This window comes from Sorex araneus, chromosome 4, assembly GCF_027595985.1.
Source record: "Sorex araneus isolate mSorAra2 chromosome 4, mSorAra2.pri, whole genome shotgun sequence".
Taxonomy (NCBI): Eukaryota; Metazoa; Chordata; class Mammalia; order Eulipotyphla; family Soricidae; genus Sorex; species Sorex araneus.
This window is the reverse complement of record NC_073305.1, coordinates 127,399,952-127,418,710: the sequence shown is the minus strand read 5'-3', so window position 1 is coordinate 127,418,710 and position 18,759 is coordinate 127,399,952. Positions and strand designations below refer to the sequence as shown.

At 37.2% G+C, this 18,759-nt stretch overlaps 1 protein-coding gene across 1 annotated transcript in view; it reads left to right on the top strand.

The window, feature by feature from the left end:
- ASCC3 (activating signal cointegrator 1 complex subunit 3) overlaps positions 1-18,759 on the top strand; it is a 332,257-nt gene that overhangs the window by 104,235 nt on the left and 209,263 nt on the right. The window contains exon 11 of the mRNA XM_055136146.1: positions 15,913-16,077. Within this exon, the coding sequence (XP_054992121.1) occupies positions 15,913-16,077 (165 nt within the window). The remainder of the gene's footprint in view (positions 1-15,912; positions 16,078-18,759) is intronic.

The window sequence follows — 18,759 nt, the reverse complement described above, 5'->3', positions numbered from 1 at the left end:
TTATCTGGCACTGGCAGGAGGTGGCTTATGGGCCAGACCCCTGGGTCACTGGAGACTGGGGAAAATCCGCAGAGGATCTCCGCTCCTGGTCCCATTGAGCCCAGAGTCCAAGGTCACAAAGTTCCACATTACCTGGGTTCTGTAGGATTTCACTCATGTGTGAGGCTCCGCCCAAGTGTGTGGGGAGAGTCCTTGAGCATGATGGGCAGTTGGGGTGTGGAGGTTTTTGGCTGCTGGAGCTGGGTCTCTTGGTGTGGGGAGGGTTTTCACCCACCCCCGCTCTGTGTTGCCCCAGTGAAGACACCCTGGCATTGGGTCAGGACATTCTGCAACACTCTCTTTTGGAAGTTTTAGTTTATGGTCCCCGGTCTTGGCCATTGATGAGATTACATGGCACTGAGGGCAGTTTGAGGGTGTGACTGTCAAGCTACTGGAAAAGTGAGGACTGGGGAGGAGGAGGCCCAATACTGATCCAAGTGAGCCTGGAGCTCTCAGTCACAGGTTCCCGCCTACCTCTGCGCTATAGGTCCTAATTGCATCTTTTGATCTCTTTCAGGATTTATGGGTCTCTGAAATAAGGCCAATAAATGAGCTTATATAGCTGAGCTGGAGGTGGTTTGTGGGTGTGTCTCCCACATACCTAACTTTTGGTCATTTAATTCTTGGTAAACTTGGCCCCAAGTTGTTGGGGTCTGGCCAAAGACACAACAGCAATTTTGGGGTATCTGGAAGTCTGAAGGCAGCATCAGGCTGCTGATGAACTCGCTCCACAGGTACAGGTTGACCTGCTGGCGGCACCATACCCCCGCTTCTATAGTTTCTAACCTCTTCCACCTGATCTCCTATAGACTTGACTGTTCTCACTACTTTTGAGATTGGATATAGAGAAAGCAAAGAAATACTACAGAGTTTATGGCAGTGTGTGTGTGTGTGTGTATATATATATATATATATATATATATACACACACACATACATATATATAAAAGTGTCAAAAATCTGCATGTACATATGCACACATTCATATCTATGTATAATTTGAAGTTTTAATTTCCTATTTTCTCTGCTTTTTTATTTGTAATTTTAATAGCTTTTTAATGATTCCCTAGTTGTGTATTTTTTGTAAATAACTTTCCTGATGATTAACACAATTAAGTATAATTTAAGTTTTTTTGTCATTTGATTTTTTTAGTATTAAGTTATATTTTTATAACATGGAAAGAAATCTCACTTGCAAACTCTGTCATGCTATTCTGATCATATTATTCCCTTGCTCATAAACTTTCATCGGTTCTTTATTGCTTATTGAATTAAATCCAACTAACTAGCTTGTTAAAGATTTTGTATAAATGAAGCTTAATGTGAAATATGGTCCGTTTTGTCACTCACAAGGGACTGTCAGGTCTAAGAGTTATGATTTTATTCAGGTTTGATTGTAAATTTCCTAAGACAGAATTATATAATTCTAAGATTCATTGCTTTGGTAAATTTTTTGCTGTAGACAAAAAATACCATTTGATGTTTAACTGAGAAACAAGTTTGAGCAACTTTGAATAACTCAGTAATATGTCATCAGTGTATACCAGTTTAATTTTCCAGTATAACTTTCCTCAATAAGCAACTCCTATGTTTTAATATTTGGGTGTGAGGTTTCAAATATTGTAATTGTGTTGCATCCTAAGATTTGAAGGGAACAAGATAGAAATTTACTTTTATCTTCCATAACTGTATATTGATAATTAATCGTTTACCACAATCATTTTCAGATTTTAGAACATTGTGTTTTATTATAATTTTAAAATATTCTGCTGTTCTTCATTTTATGTAGTTTAAGTGATTAACGGGACTCAGTAATATTTTCATTTGTCACATGAATGAATGATCGAGTCTAGCCACCTTGAGGCTGAATTGGCCCATTTTAAGTGGTAAGCCTGGGTTTATATCGAGATGATCAGGAAGAAATGGTTTGAGGGCAGTTTTCTGACAATCTGTTGAGCTCACTAGGTCCACATCTCTGAGTTTGTATTGGAGGTGATAGAGCACACATTTGTAAGTTCTGCACAGGCCATTGTATTGGCTCACTCCTCTCAGGTAAAACAGCCCTGCTCCAGGGTGACTAACTGTGGGGTCCCATCCTGTGCAGCAGGGAGGACCCTTCGTGGGGCTAAGGAGGGGACGCAGCCGAATGAAAAGACGCAGAGCCAGAAGGAAGAGGAGGGAAAGAGAGTTTATTCTATTGCAGTTACAATACTTATACCTCTCTGCTGGGAGGGGGTGGTATAGTATGCATGCTTGGACCCCCATAGGAACAGTAGTAGAATGCCAATCAGGCATGGGCGTTGGCTAGTGAGAGACAAATGGCGAAATGATAAGATCACAGGAATCCCGAGCAGCCTCCGCTTGACTAGACGATAAGAGCCAAGCTCTATAAAATGGCTCCCTACAACTGACCAAAGCAAAGGAGTTCACTTGTTATGACACTGAAGTATTATTTGTTGGGCCAACCTGCAAATACCTCAGTGAGCCTAAGTTTTAGTACAAAGCTGCCAATTTTAGCTGCACTTTGTTCCTGATTGCTTTCCAGTGTGGAGGATAAAATATTTTACATAAAACTAGTGAAGTATGTATTATTAGGTACTCAATAATATTTAATTATTAATATGTTTTATATTTATGGTACAAAATTAGCCAGAAAAGTTTTGTTAAACTTTACTTTGTAAGACGTGCCGCTATAAAGAGATGTAGGTGTGAGATTCCTATTTTATAAAAATTAGAATGATTTTGGAAGACTGCAAGGTAGATATAATTTATGTGCGTTCTGATACAGCTTGCATTGTTCACAGATACCTCTTAGTATTTAGACAGAAATATATGATAGTTCAGGGAAACTCTCTTGACAGACATAATTTTTGCTTTAAACATTCAATTTCTCTGAAACCGAGCTGTATAGCTTGGAATGAAGGATTTCATAATTCAGGCACTTCCTCGGCTTTCTTTTCCCAAGGCATCTACAGAAGTATCAGTATTCTGTGCACTCGTTGGTATCTGTAATGTTTTGAGATTACGAATTTATTCTCATCACTCACCTCTAGAATTTTTAAAAACCTCTAAAGGATCAGTTGAATGAAACCCTTCTGTATTAATCTGACCCTAGTGCTTTCTTGAACATCAAATGCTTATACTTTCCTTCAGAAAAGTACTAATTTTGTACTGGAGAGAGCACAGTGGTTAAAGCACTTGCATAGCACATGACTATGGCAGTGACCCTAGTTTAAGTCTGGCATTGCATATGATCCCCCAAGCACCACCAAGCATGGCCACTGAGCACAGAACCAGGTGTGGCCCCCAAACCCCTTAAAGAGCGGGAGAGGGAGAGAGAGGAGGGAGGGAGGGAGGGAGGGAGGGAGAGAGAGAGAGAGAGAGAGAGAGAGAGAGAGAGAGAGAGAGAGAGAGAGAGAGAGAGAGAGAGAGAGAGAGAGAGAGCCCAAAAAGATGGTTCGACATTATTGAGAAGTTATGGTTTCGGGAAATTGTAAATATTTGAAAGATTGGGGCAGTTATTTTCTTTTTACCTTTGGCGACAGGTTTTCAAGTTTCAACTGGTTTATTCAAAAGCAGGTTTCCTATTGTTTGGGGACAGTTATTAGTTACTCTTACAGATAATTTTCTGCAAAAAAAGACACTTGTCTCAGAAAACACAACAGAACCATTCAGACGAGATCGGATGCATTCAGGGTGGTATGGCCATAGACCAGAACCATTTAGTTGCTGTAATACTAAAATGCAAGCCTTGCACTACTTAATTTTGGGAATTGTGACAGCTATGCTTTCTTTAATTTCTATGACTGATTTAAAATAGCTTCTGCTGAATTCATAGTTTGTATATGTTTGCAAATTTTTTATATATACATCAAAACTGAAGTCATATGAATTATTTTTGTAGGACTTTGAACTAGTATGCTCATAAATAATTTTCATGAAGAGAACTAATTATATTTGGATTCACCATTGATTTGGCCCTTGCTTAAATTAATTACAATGAAATCTTTACTGCCTATTGTTCCTAGATCGTCGAAATCATCAGAACTTTAGAGGGCATGCCTATATGTATGTGGTAAATATTGTGCTTCATCATGTGTTTTAAACCACTTCGTATCTCAAAGGCATTTGTTTTTCTGCATAGTTTTACTATTTAACTGGAACTCTAAGACACTTTTTAAAACTTAGTATGAAATTTTGCCGATTCCCCCCATTTTTTTTGCCTGAAAGAATGGCATGCACGTTGTAGAAAAGTTTTAAATACACGTTAAACTAGAATTTAACATAATATCATTTTCTATGCACATATGTATAACTAGAAAATACAATTCTCGTGTACATTTTTTGCTGATAAATATTTTTGCTTATGAGTCAGTAGTTTATATTGTATGACAGTTGAGTTCAGAGTATTGCCTTTATTTGCTCTGCCAATTTACTTGTATATTTCAGATAGCTTTTACTTAATGCAGACATCAATTTACCTTCTTTCCTCACTTGCTTACTCACTTAGAGCAAGTTGAATACTGAGAGGAAGAAGGGAAGTACTATTTCAGAAACTGTTTCAATGGTGGACAGTTTTTTTCCTCTAGCTTTGAAGTTGATTTCTCTTTGACTCTAGGTTTAGGGATATCTTACATTCAAGTGTATTCTTTTTCCCATTTTGTCAGTAGTGTAGACTTTTATTCTTTTCCCCTTCCTTTTGTTATTTTTGGAATAACTGGGTATCACTTACAGTGGTTGAGGTGCTCACATTCTTTAATTGGAGGGCTTGTGCACTATTTGTTTTGGTGGAGAGTGTGTAATTTGGAGCCATACCTTATTTCTCTCATTTATGTTAGCCTTATTTCAAATACACCTTAATCACCAGTGGTTTCTTGATTTGATATTGTAGATAATAGAACTTTAACTACCATCATAAATAGTTCTAATAGATAGAATAGTGCATCAAGGAAGCATTGTGGCGAGGTAGGGAGTAGTGTAAGGGCAGCATAACTGCATTATTGCACACTTTCTTTGATTATGGGATTTACACATTTCCAGTGTGCAAAAGGCTCTTATAAAGTAGAAGCCAAATACCACTAAACTACCATCCTTTTTATAAAATTTTGGTTTGTAGTATCTGGGTTTTAGTTTCTGGAGACATTTACAAACATCAGTCTTTAGTCTTTCTTGCTCTGAACCACTTTGAAATTATTCTCATTTTCTTCCATTCTGCAGAACTCTGTCCCATCACATGTAATAACATTGTATAGATCGTCTCGGTGTGTTTTGGTAACACTTGCTCTAATGTTTGCTTGTATTATTTTCAAACTTCCCTAGCAGAAACGCCAGAGTGTGCATGATTAGATATGTCTGCTAAAAAATAGAACATGGTAGGAAATAAAAGTGCAGTAAGTTGAGAATTTGGCAAATAAACTTAATACAGGTTAATAGAGGTTGCAAACAACTTTGTAGGGCACGGACATGTCAGTATATTTGAAATAGCAATTAGAAATAGCAATTTTATCTGTTTATAATTTATCATTACAAAATTAATTTAAGAAAGCTTATTTTTTTTTACTTTGTCAGACTAGCAATAGTAATACTAAGAACCAGTTTGGCTACCAACTTATGTATCATTTCAATATGTATATATTTACATTCTGAAACTGCCATATTTCCATGAGGACTCTATTGTGTTCTCGAAAATACATTTCAGTTTTACAGTCTACTTAAAATAAGTTTTACTTATTTATCATTTATCATTCTCCACCTTTCTCTTTCATGCAGTGCTCCATTTAGTATGAAGAGATAAAGGAAAATAACACAAATTCAAATTGCTTGACAGTAAATATGAAATAAGAACTAAGAGTGGAAAAGCTAGACTTTGTTTTGTAATTCTTTAATTATTAATCTTATTTTTTCAGTGTTTGAGTTCTGTCAAACATTGGGCTAGAACGATAGCATAGCAGGTAGGGCATTTGCCTTGCATGCGGCTGACGGGTTCGATTCCTCTGTCCCTTTCGGAGAGCCCGGCAAGCTACCGAGAGTATCCCGCCCGCACAGCAGAGCCTGGCAAGCTACCCATGACGTATTCAATAATGCCAAAAACAGTAACAACAAGTCTCAAGATGGAGACCTTACTGGTGCCCGCTTGAGCAAATTTGAGCAAAGGGATGACAGTGACAGTTGGAGTTTGTCAAGATAGTAAATTTCCAGGCGCTGGAGCAATAGCACGGCAGGTAGGACGTTTGCCTTGCACACGGCCAAACCAGATTTGATTTCTAGCATCCCATATGGTCCATCGAGCACCGCCAAAAGTAATTCCTGAGTGCAGAGTCAGGAGTAACCCCTGAATATTGTCGGGTGTGACCAAAAAAAAAAAAGATAGTAAATTTCTGTATAAAATATTCAGGCTTAAAATCATTAATCTGTGTTATTAAGACATAGTGGTTCTTGTTTCATGAATTAATAAGAAATGTTAGTTACATAAATCAGTCTTCATTCTGTTATTTGTATAGAGTTTTCAAAAAATATCAACTGAAATTGTTAATGATGAATCTATACTAAGATATTAATGTAGTTTAGAAATTACTGTATTTATATATATTAGGTATTGAATTTTATTTCCCTAATTGTATTATTTGTTTGTTTTGGGATTTTTTAATCAGTACTAATTTCAGAAACAGAATAAAAAATAGCCATAGCATTCTTTTATATTTTGAAGGCGATTCTTCAATGTTTAATTTTTTTCAAGTGACTAACAATAATTATATAATTTGTATGTTTATGATAGGAGTAATGATTTTTCAATCTTTTATTGATCTAAACATTTTGCATATAGTTTTTTCTACTTATATTTTCAATTTTCAGCAGCTAATCAAGTGAATTTTTAAGCTTTCTTTTATGAAGAAAGTTATAAAAAATAGATATGAACTTGAAATATGCATGTTTCAATCTCTAAGAGTAATTATATTTAAAAGGCTTAATTAACCATGTGTTTATACTAATGGAATTATAAAAGACCATTTTTAAGTCCCTTGATAAAATATTAATTGCCAGAAAAACCATTTTCTTCTTTGAAGGTAGGCCATTAAGAAGTAATGAGAGCTCTATTTGGAAGAATATCTGATTACTTTTATTAGTAAGATACAAATTACATTGAAGCATTATGTAATTCTTACTGTTAGTTATTGATGGTTTTTACTTTTGTAAGGTTTAATAGCTTCTCATAGAATGAGCTAAAATGCACTGATTAAAAGGTTTTTTTCCTATATATAGAACACTGGGCTAGAGCAATAGCACAGCAGGTAGGGCATTTGCCTTGCACGTGGCTGACCTGGGTTTGATTCCTCCATCCACTCAGAGAGCCTAGCAAGCTACTGAGAGTATCCTGCCCCCACAGCAAAGCCTGGCAAGCTACCCGTGGCATATTTGATATGCCAAAAACAGTAACAAGTCTCACAATGGAGACATTACTGGTGCCCGCTCAAGCAAATTGATGAGCAACGGGATGACAGTGATACAGTGATATAAAACACTATCTTACCTGTTTTATTTTTTTCTTCATAATACAGTTGAATTGTGGTACAGTGAGAAAACTATAATTTTGATGCATAAAATATATCCAATGAAAGCAAATTATGGGGCTTTTTGAGCCCTTTTTCTTTGAGCATAATTTAAAAACATTTAGGAATTTAGGAACCTAATCTTTGACCTCACTGGAAAAAATTTAGAATAACAACTTTTATATAACCATCTCTTTGTAGAAAAATAGCTTTTTTTTTAGTGTTAGAGAGCAAAGGGTTGAATAGTCGTGTTCTTGCTAGTGACTCTTGTTCTGCAAATGACCTTTTCTTTTGCTTGTCTTATATCAACATTGCAGCTCTCTTTTGTATCATTGCCTCACATATTTACGAATCTAACTAAATAAAACTGAAATAATTAGAAAATTTATTTTAAAACTTCTTTAAGATCAAAAAAAAGCCTAATAGGCTGGAAAGATAGATAGTACAGGAGGTAAGACTTACTTGTGGTCAACACCAGGTCCATTGCTGGCACCACATATAATTCCCCAAGTTCTTTCTTACAAGAGAAAGAACTTGAGCATAGAGTTAGGAGTAAGCCCTGAGCATTGTCGGGTATGGGCCAAAAACCTGGGGGAAAATAAAAGAACTTCCAGAACTCTGCTTGCAGCGTTTATCATCTTTGCATATTGAAACAATAGGAAGTTTGTCATTCAGGTCCTAAATTGCACATCAGTATTACCATGATTGTGTTGCAGCATCAGGGAAAATTATTTCCTTTTTTTTTTTTTTTTTACATTTTTTTCTCTGTTCCTTTCCATATTCCATACAATAAACTTACAGCAGTGAAAATGGCCATTTATTTATTGGTTTTGAAGCAACTTCACTGAAAAAAAGCATAAAATGGAAACAGAAAAGGAAATAATCCTGCTAATAACCTTGCAGGATTAGTCACTATGGCATCTATGAGAAAGTACAAAACCAGGTTTTGAGCTTTCTTGACAGTCAATTGAAAAATTCCAGGAGTGATGTCAGCAAATTGTGGCATAGACATTCCTGCTGTTTCTTAGAAACAGTTCTTGCACAAGAAAATAACTCAAAGTCCAGGATTCCAGGGGGAGCAATTGCAACATGGGAGTGCAGAAATCAATAAAAATGCAGTGTAGAGTGATGAGTCATTGTATCTACCAACACTCCTTCTCTAGGCCCAAGTAGCCCTGTGCAGAGACCTTCAGGAGAAGAGGAAGGACCCAACATACTCAACTTCTCCACAGACATGAGAGCCAGCCGGTTCTAGCACCAGATGGATTCCCAAAGCTCTGAGTGCTTTCCCACAGACATCCCACAACCAAGACCGAAGCCCCTGGTTCACCTTAGACCTACTGACTCTAGCACCCAGAGGCAACTCTGAGAGTGGGAGGCACCATCCCACTAGAGGCTACTAGCAGACTCATGCGAATCCTATTAAAGGCACACAATAAGGATGCTTAACATCACCGAGTATCATGAATATCACAGAAACAAAAAAGCAAAATCAAAAGAGCAATCTGCTATTGGTACAATCTGCTCAATCGAAGACGTCGCTTAGCAGACACAATGCGAATGTGTTTAGTAGGATAAAGCTGCCCAAGTTGCCTGAGATCAGAAATGGAGTTAAGAAGTGGCTAATCCTTTTAAATTTCAGGGATCCCCAGTACTCTAATTAATCTTTTTTTTCTGTTGAGTTAACTAAAGTTTTCTACCACTCTCTGGATTCCTCCTTCCCTTCTCCTTCCCTCCCTTCCTTCCTCCATTTTCTTCTTTAGGTACAAACCTCCAAAGTTCTCACCTTTGTATTTCATTTGTTTGTTTTGAGGGCTACACTGGAAGTGCTCAGGACTTACTTTGGCTCTACCCTCATGTGTCAACCCTGAAGGTGCTTGGTGGACCATACGTATGTGGTACTAAAGATGGAACCCAAGACATCCACATGCAAAAGCAAAAAGCCCTAGCCCATCATACTACCTGTCTGTTTCCATTGCCATAGAAACCTTTTTTTTTAATGTTGCATGGATAAATTAATCTGTGGAGAAGCTCTCCTTTCAAATAACCACAAGATGTGATTAAATCATGCCCTGTCTTTGTTCTTTTTCTAGACACACTAGAAATAATTCGAATCACAGAAGTAGGTAAACAATAAGAACAGGTCTACTTAATTGCAGTTCTTTTCAGTCACTTGTATCCAGCCATAATTTGTTGATAAATTTTATGTCTTCTTCCCCCAAATCTCCAACTTTTGATAAATTGTTCATGAGTCAGTAAAATCTCTTAATGTCAAATTTCATAAATTAGTTTGAAGACATGAAATGTGTATTATTTTAATTCTTTTAAGAAATGAATTCTCAAACTGAACTCATATATGGCAGGACATAGATATGACTGTGATGTTTGAAATCCATATGAGACAGTTTCCACATTTAGATACTTTCAAGGGGTGTTGGATCAGTCCATTTTGAAGAAAAATAAAATACCTACTATGCAGTGGATTAAAAACATTTATGAGTCCTATCCTGATTGCACGGAATAGGGCTTACCGTAAGATGCAAGTTCCTGCCACAGATTTTTCACCTGCCAAGGTTCTGTCTTTATGAGTGAGTACCAGCGATGTTAGTGTTACTTGTATTAATCCTTTCTCTGTGAGACTTCAGTGAAATGAAGTCTGGGGTATTATAGACCTAAAATAAGAAATGAACTATAGCACATTTTTGTCATCTGCATACATGGCAGTATAAATAATTACAAATTTTCTGTTAGTCTAATTAGTAAAATTTTAGCACACCTTATGCATTGAATCCTTTACAAACGGATGATTTAAACTACTGTTTTATTTTTGTTTCATTTTATTTATTTTTCCTATTTTATACACTGTGATACACAGAACTGCTAGTGATAGGGTTTCATTCATACTTAATTGTTTTGAAATTGTTTTTAAAAGAGAATTCTGCTCTACCTGTAAACAGATGCAGTATAGAAAGTGTGTATTTCTTAAATTTTCAACTTTGAATTAAACATTAGGAGGATGTTTTCTCCCCTCTTCCCATCACTGGAAGTTCTGTTCCTTGGAAAGTTTTAGAATTTCTTTTTTTAATTTAACCATGTTTCTTTACTTTGTAAATGTTGCTTATGAAGTTTTAACCAAAAACACTATCAAAGGGTTTTTTTTAATCTTCTAACAAGAAAGTACCAAAATATATTTTAGATTATTTTCTTTATCCTTTAACTTGAGCATATCTCTACTTTTCACAAAGACTAGTTGGTAAGAATACTTTCGGACTTGCAGATTTTCCAATTACTTTTTGTATTTTCACTTGATAATTGAAAGCTGTGGTCCTTGACATGAATGTAACCAGATATTTCAGAGGTCTCTGTGCTTTTACATGTGTGAGTGTGCACTCATGCATGTGAATTGATTGGAGAGGAGGGAGCATAAAAAAAAATGTAGAAAAGGAAGTAGTTGGAACTAACTGATTTGTTGTAGTGTCCCCCAGGGGGAAGGTATAATCTGCAAACTGTCAGATTCCATTACGGGGGCTGTTGCCATCAATCAGAACTGACATTTATGTAGTAGAGGTTAGTATAACTGTAATTATATGTGTGTTTATGGGATCTAAGCCGTGTGACACTTTAGATTTAATCTTTAAATTAAAGCATTCATATAACTTAAAACTTTTTGGTTGAGTAGCTATGTGATTGTGTATTTAAAAAGGGAAGTCTACCTAAGCCCTGCAAACATTGCCTAAGCTGTATCTATGGTATTGAATCCTATTTGTAACAACTCCAAGCTGTTTTCACCACAGATTTGTTGAACAAGTATTCTTGAATATTGCACTTTAGCTACTTAATAGATACATAGTATTTTCAGCTAAATGTGTCGTGTTTCAGCAGGCTGTTGCACACAGATTTTAAATGTATTTGATAGTGTTTTTAGAAACGTTTTAATTCAAATGTAAAGCTTTTTGGAGATGTGATGATTTGAGATTTAATGAAGGTAATAAAGACTTAATGTCTGTATTTTTCATTGTGATTTTATCAGTTTACATAGTTAATTTTCAAGTTTTAAAAATATGACTGCCTGGACTTTCAAACTGATTTTAAACATTATTAAGGTGAAATTTGCTTCTAAATTCTCTCATGTTTATGGCAAGAGACATAGTACAGGGGGTGAGGTGCTTGTCTTGCCTGTGGCCAAATCCACTTCTAGCCCTCATGTACAGACAAGGGTCACTCCCGGGTAGAGAGTTAGGAATAGCCCTTGATCAATGCATGGTATTTTAACAACAACAAAAAAAAACCCCACAATTTTCTAATTTTTCTTTGAGCTAACATTTTAAGTAAAAATTTCATTGCTAGCCCTCTGATTCACTGTTATAGCAATCACAGTGATTTAAATATTTTATCAATTGACTCGCACAATTATGCCATAGCTACAGTAGGATTTGTTAAATACAAGATGAACTACTGTAAGACATTATAAATTTTTTTTCTTGTATCTTGGGCACTGAAAGGATGTGTGGTTGTGCATATTAAAAAGCATGAAGAGGGGCTGGAGAGATAGCACAGCGGGTAGGGCGTTTGCCTTGCACGCGGCCGACCCGGGTTCAAATCCCAGCATCCCATATGGTCCCCTGAGCACGGCCAGGGGTAATTCCTGAGTGCAGAGCCAGGAGTAACCCCTGTGCATCGCCAGGTGTGACCCAAAAAGCAAAAAAAAATAAAATAAAATAAATAAATAAATAAAAAGCATGAAGAACAATCCTCACAGCGTGGATTGTTAGCCTTTTTTTCTTTGGTAAATTCTTCAGTTGTACATCCTTGCCCTTTAAATTTTATTTAATTAAGGTTATATTTAATTGTTTTTAATGCATGCATGTAGTTTGCTGCTACTGAAGTAAAATACACATAAATTACTAGTGAACAGCTTGCTAGATTTCCTAGGGTGAGCGTACCAATGTAGCGTCTACCTAGTACAAGATATGAAATGTTATTACATCTCACAGCCTTTTATTATGTCCCTTCCATTTGCTTTGCCATCGTCTTTCCCAGGGGTATTCCTAGCTTAGTTTCTAATACCTCACATTAGTTTCATCTGATTACATGCCTGGCATATGCAAGGCTTTGAATTTGTGTGCCCGCCGAGGGGTAACCTTTTTGGACCTCTATACCCTTGAAGTGGCAAGATAGCTCCAAGCACCTCGAGGCTAGAACACTGACCAGTCAGCTCTGTCCTACTGGCAGAAGCCATACATTTTAATGAACACCTCTGTATATGGTGCTAAGTATAGAAAACATCAATGCAAGTGAAGTCATGCATACTATACTTGAATTCCTTCATTTAGTATTTAGGAGGTTATTTTTTTTTTTAGTTTTATTTTGTAGAGAAACAGTTTGCTCATTTTCAAGTTCTGTAACATTTTATTGTATGTAACATTTTATTCTATGCTCAGGGATCACTCCTGGCAGTTTTGGAGGGCCCATATGGGATGCTGGGGATTGAACCTAGTCAGCTGCATGCAAAGCAGATGCCCTACCCTCTCTACCATTGCTCTGGCCTCTATAAGTTTAATACAGATTTAGCCAGAAATATGTTGACATATCTCTTTAATACATGGCATACTAAGGAATGGAATTTTTGAGTGTCAAGAGCTGTATGTACTCAGTGTCAGCAGATTTTAACAAGCGGTGTTTCAGAATGGCAGTGAGTTAATATTCTCATCATTGCTTTATGGGAGTTTGAATTGTTCTACATTCTCTCTGAATGTGTAACATTTTCTGTCTTTCATTTTAAGTATCTGGTTTTTGTGTAGTGAAAAAAATATATTTTACATAGAGGGAAAAATGTTGAGTAATCATGAAACAATCATGGGAAACTTAAATTTGTAAGTTAACTTTATCCAAATGTAAAGAAAGTTTTGCATAGTAATTTCTGTTTATGGAATACAGCAAAACTGGTTTTAAAAGGAATTTTATAGTAATAAGTGTCTACATAAAGAAGTTCACAAATAATGAAACTGTTGTTCAAGAGACTGAGGAGGGGAAAAGACTAAGCCCAAAGTTAGTATATAAAAGGAAATAAAAATCAGCGTTGAGTGGACATAAATGAAATAGAAATCAGATTGTAAAATACGAATTTTTTTTATTTTTAAGGTAAACAAAATTGGCGATCCCTTAGCAAGACAAGAAAAAGATATAGAGATAAAATAAAAATGAAAATGGAGACATTGCAACTAACACACCAGAAATGCAAAAGACCATTTTCTATAAAAATGGCTTAGCATTTTGAATAGATACACTGTATTTTGGCACTGACATCTCAGCTATTCCAGTTTCTAGTGGATGGGCTAAAATTGGAACATTTTCAAATAATGGTTTTATACTCTTGAGGAAATGAATACATTTATTGAGAGAAATTTAAGCTGAAAATAAAAATATTGACAGTTAACCCCTGCCCTGATACAAGAGCAGATGGAAATGTCTTGCATGAGTTCCAATTCATTAAACAAATCTGACACTTTGTTTTCTAGTTTAGTTTTTAGTTCAGGGATGTAAAATGATGAGGTAGTTATATAAATGAAGCCATTTCTTTTATGCTGAAAGTGAACACGAGAATGGACTTTCAAGATTTGGTGGGGTAGGTTTTTGGTGTGTGAAAAATTTGATCTCGTAGTTATTACCCCTCAAAATTAATTATAATACAGTATTTTAAGTTCATGGTGTGATAGATAATTATACTTGTAGTTTAGTTTCAAGGAGCAATTTGTAGCTTTCCTGACATACATCAACTATAAGGTTGCTTGTTTTATATTTTAATGTGAAATGAAGCAGCAGGTTAGGAGAATGCTGTTTTTAAAAACAGGCATAATTTTCAGGACATTTAATGAAAAGAGTTGCTGGAAATTGATACCTGGATATATATATGATAATATAATTTAGGATATTTAAAATTTATCATTCTTCTTTGCAAAATTTTCTATGTAAATTTTGTAATAGGAAATATGTAGATGTACAATAACTGTTTTCATCTCAAAATCGATCACATCTTTTGTACTAATTACACAGTAGACTTTTCCTGTAAACTTTGGTATGGTCTTAACATTACCATTTATCTTTAACAAACTGACAAACTTTTGAATTTGTACTATTTCATACCATTTACCAATTAATGTTCTGTGGAAGTATACAATGCTCAATTTTGATATTTTTATACTTCATTTCAAGATGATAGCAGTAATAACACTAATAGTGCAACAGACCAGAGAGGCAAATTTGAATTTATATTAAGATATACGTACTCTTACAACTTTAGAAAATGGGCTTATGAACATTTCCTAAGTGACTTTAATATCAGTGTGAAATACCTTGATGAAAATGTTGAGAGAACAGCCTGACCCCCCATCTCAGCTTTTGGTTAACCTCTTCATAGCACAGCTGATTGTGTTGTCATCAGTTTAAGTTGCTAGAATATTGTGAGTGTGAGGATAGTGTGAGATATTCACATCTCGGTTCATTTCATAATATAATGTTACCTGTGTAGAAGAAGATAGCATTGCATTGTTCATTTTATCCCCCCTGTCCACTGTATGCTTTTAAAGGACACAAACAATTCCTTATATGTAAAAGCAAATATACATTAGTAATCAAAGCCGGTCTGCTTTTGCAGGGTAGGGTGTGCTCCCGACTAATATTCAGGAAGCCCAAAGCCCCTTCCAGTGATCTTCTGCCAACTGAGCCAGTGTGTCATTGCTCCAGCTCATGGTGTCAGGAGTTGTCCATGCTACCCAGTGTTGCTCTGGGTCTTCCGAGCCATACTCAGGAGTACTTGAGATGCTGAAGGCTCCAGAGATGCGTCTGATGGTTCTCAGGGCACCCTGTGTTGGGGAGGGCATGTCATCTGGTGATCAAACTGGGATCAGTTCCATGCAAGGCATGCACCTTAACTCCCATACACTTTCTCCAGCCCCCACATGGTCTGCTTCTGAAGTTCACTAAGGTATTCCGGGCCTGCCTCCAGCTCTAGATTTAGGGCCTTGCATGAATGAATCACTGTTAGGGTAGCCCTTTTGTGCCAGTTGAATTTTTATACGCAATACTGTACATACTAGCTGGAATTGAAGGATGTCTTTAAACACTGTCTATCAGTTCCAGATTTGGATCACATAACAAAAACTACTTTGTTGTCTACAGTGAATGAAATGTCCTTTGGAATATTTTTAAAGATTCTTTGAGTGAATTGTGGCCACATATGTTTCTTTTTAATGACATGATTAATTTGGAAACACAGTGTTTGTGAATGCTGCCCTCTATAATTTGGTTACCTTTTCTTACTTTATAGATGCTTGTGACCACGCCAGAAAAGTGGGATGTAGTGACGAGGAAGAGTGTCGGGGATGTAGCTCTCTCCCAGATCGTGAAGCTTCTCATCCTCGACGAAGTTCACTTGTTGCATGAAGACAGAGGCCCGGTACTTGAGAGCATTGTTGCTCGTACGTTACGCCAGGTAAGAGGAAGTTGTTGATAAACTTCTTTGGAGGAAGGAGTCCAGTTCTGGTTTTGTTTGCCTTCATTTGGGCCCATGCACAGTGTCTCAGAGCTTATACCTGTCTCTGTGCTTAGGGATCACGCATGGCAGTGCTTTGGGGACAGTGTGTGGTGCCAGAGATTGAACTAGGGTCAGCTCCGTGTGGGCAAGTGCCTTACACCTTATTCCAGTTCTCCAACCCCATGTTCACTTCTTCATTTTTTAAACCACATCGATTTTATTTTATTTTATTTTATTTTATTTTTTTTTAAATTTTATTGAATCACCATGTGGTGGGTTACATAGTTCTCAGGATTATGTCGGTTATACAGTTCTCAAACACCCTTCACTTCACCAGTGCCCATCTTCCATCACCAACCCCCCCAGTATACCTGCCGCCCCCTCCCACCTCCCCAGTCCCAACCCTTGCACATGATATGTTTCACTTCGTTTACGCCTTATTTCGATTACATTCCATGTTTCAACACACAACTCACTACCGTTGTTGGGGTTTCCCCCAAAAAAGAAAAGCAGTCCTATTGCCAAGGAGGCATTTGATAGTTCTCCATTGCTAAGAATATAGAGATATTAAGTCCCGCTGTTTGTTACATAGTTTTTCTTTTTCCCCCTTGCCCCGCGCCACCGAGTTCACGCCTGTTTTAGTAATCGCCACGCTGCCTGACAAGGGAAAAAAAAACCGCAAAGGATGGTTATTTCCCGTCATCAGCAGGCGTGGGGCTCTGGCTTAGTTGATAGACTTGTAGAGTATCTGCAAGCAGTCTCTGGAACCGAAGGTCTTGCGCTGGTATCGGCTCCGGCTCGAGATTCCACCAGCGTCCCGCTGTTCCTTGTACATAATTTTTCCCCTTATATCCCATTCCCACGCCACCAGGTCTGTTTGCTTAATGGACATCACACTGTAGTTGATGACACACCGCGTTTCTTCCCGAGAAAGAAGAAAATTTCTTCTCAGCCGGCGTGGGGATATAGCTTAGTTCAGTCTAGTGAGATGGCTACCACTTTGATTGCCTTCAATATTTCAGCAACAGACTTACTATTAGGATCTCCCACAAAAGTCCGCCCCATTAGAAAGGAACCATTACATATTGCTCATACTAAGATGACATTAAGTCGCGCGGCCCGCGGTTTTGGGTTTCTGTATAAAGTCCAGGGAAAGTACAACCAGAAATAACATCACTACAAACTTTTACCCTTTTATGGTGCTCATAAGATGGAGAAACCTAGAGAGAGGCTCGGCGTCTCCGTTTTGCGCTCAGGAAAACCGCGGCCCCTGCGCTGTGCTCAGGAGGGAGGAGTTGAGAGAGAGACAGGTTAAAAGAATTGGGGGATGCCCGGGTCCCACAGCTTCAGCACGCCGTGGGGTCTCTGGTTCATGCCAGAATTAGTTCAGTGGGCTGCTTGGAGTCCGAGGGCGCTCCCTCGGGCCCCTCCATCATGCTCCTTCCACAGCCGGGTCCAAAAGCAAACCACATCGATTTTAAATATGTACATTCACACATATATAAATATCAAGGTAGAACATTTTAAGGAGATATAAAAAGGAACTTTTCATAAACACCAAATTAAGGATAATTTTAAGGATGAGGATGCAGATGTTGTAAGACAAAGTGCAACATGGAAAACCCGAAAGTGCATTACTGCTCTCTGGTCCTCTCCTGTCACCTGCATGTGTTCTGGCCCAGATTTTACATACAATTTCTCAAAAAGAAGCTTTCAAGGCATCACTTATACATTTTTTTTTCCACGCGAAAGAGAGCTATTTAGATCATGAGATGTTTTATCGCCTGGTACTAACACAGCGTAGTGGTGTCTCTCAGTGATCCGTGTCACATCAATCCATCCAACTTTATTTGCAGTGAGCCACCTAGAGAGAGCACGGCTTCAGCTAAAAGCATTTCAGAGATAAGGACTTTCCTGCAACTCCAGAACATTAGAGGGCAAGTAAATATCATTAGGACATTTGCCAGGAAGTCTGTCATTAGCATGTTTCCAGGGAAATGTAACCAGGACATCTTTCTTTCCTGGACATACCCAGTTGAGGGAGAAAATTGATTGATAGATTGTAGCCTACTGCAAAGACTTTCTCTATATAGGTAGACACATGCAACATTATGCATTTTTAAGCATCACTATAAATTTTAAGTAATTTTTTTTTTGTTTTTGTTTTTGTTTTTGGGTCACACCTGGCAGTGCACAGGGGTTACTCCTGGCTCTGCACTCAGGAATTACTCCTGGCGGTGCTCAGGGGACCATATGGGATGCTGGGATTTGAACCCGGGTCGGCCGCGTGCAAGGCAAACGCCCTACCCACTATTCTATCACTCCAGCCCCCTTAAGTAATTTTTAAATTGCAATTATATGATATGATTTTTTTTACTTTGGATTTATAGATACTCTAAGCTACTTAATATATAAACTACATTTTTTGAACTACATACTAATGGATTTATGAATTAGCATAATTGCATAAAAAATAAAGTGCTCTTATTTTTCTATGGGAGATACTTGCCATAAACCCCAGTGTAAACTTGAAATCATGCAGAAGATGAACCCATGTAGATGTGATTTTCCCCTATACATATATATATACCTGTGATAAGATTTCATTTATAAATTAGGCACAATGAGAAGTTTATAGCA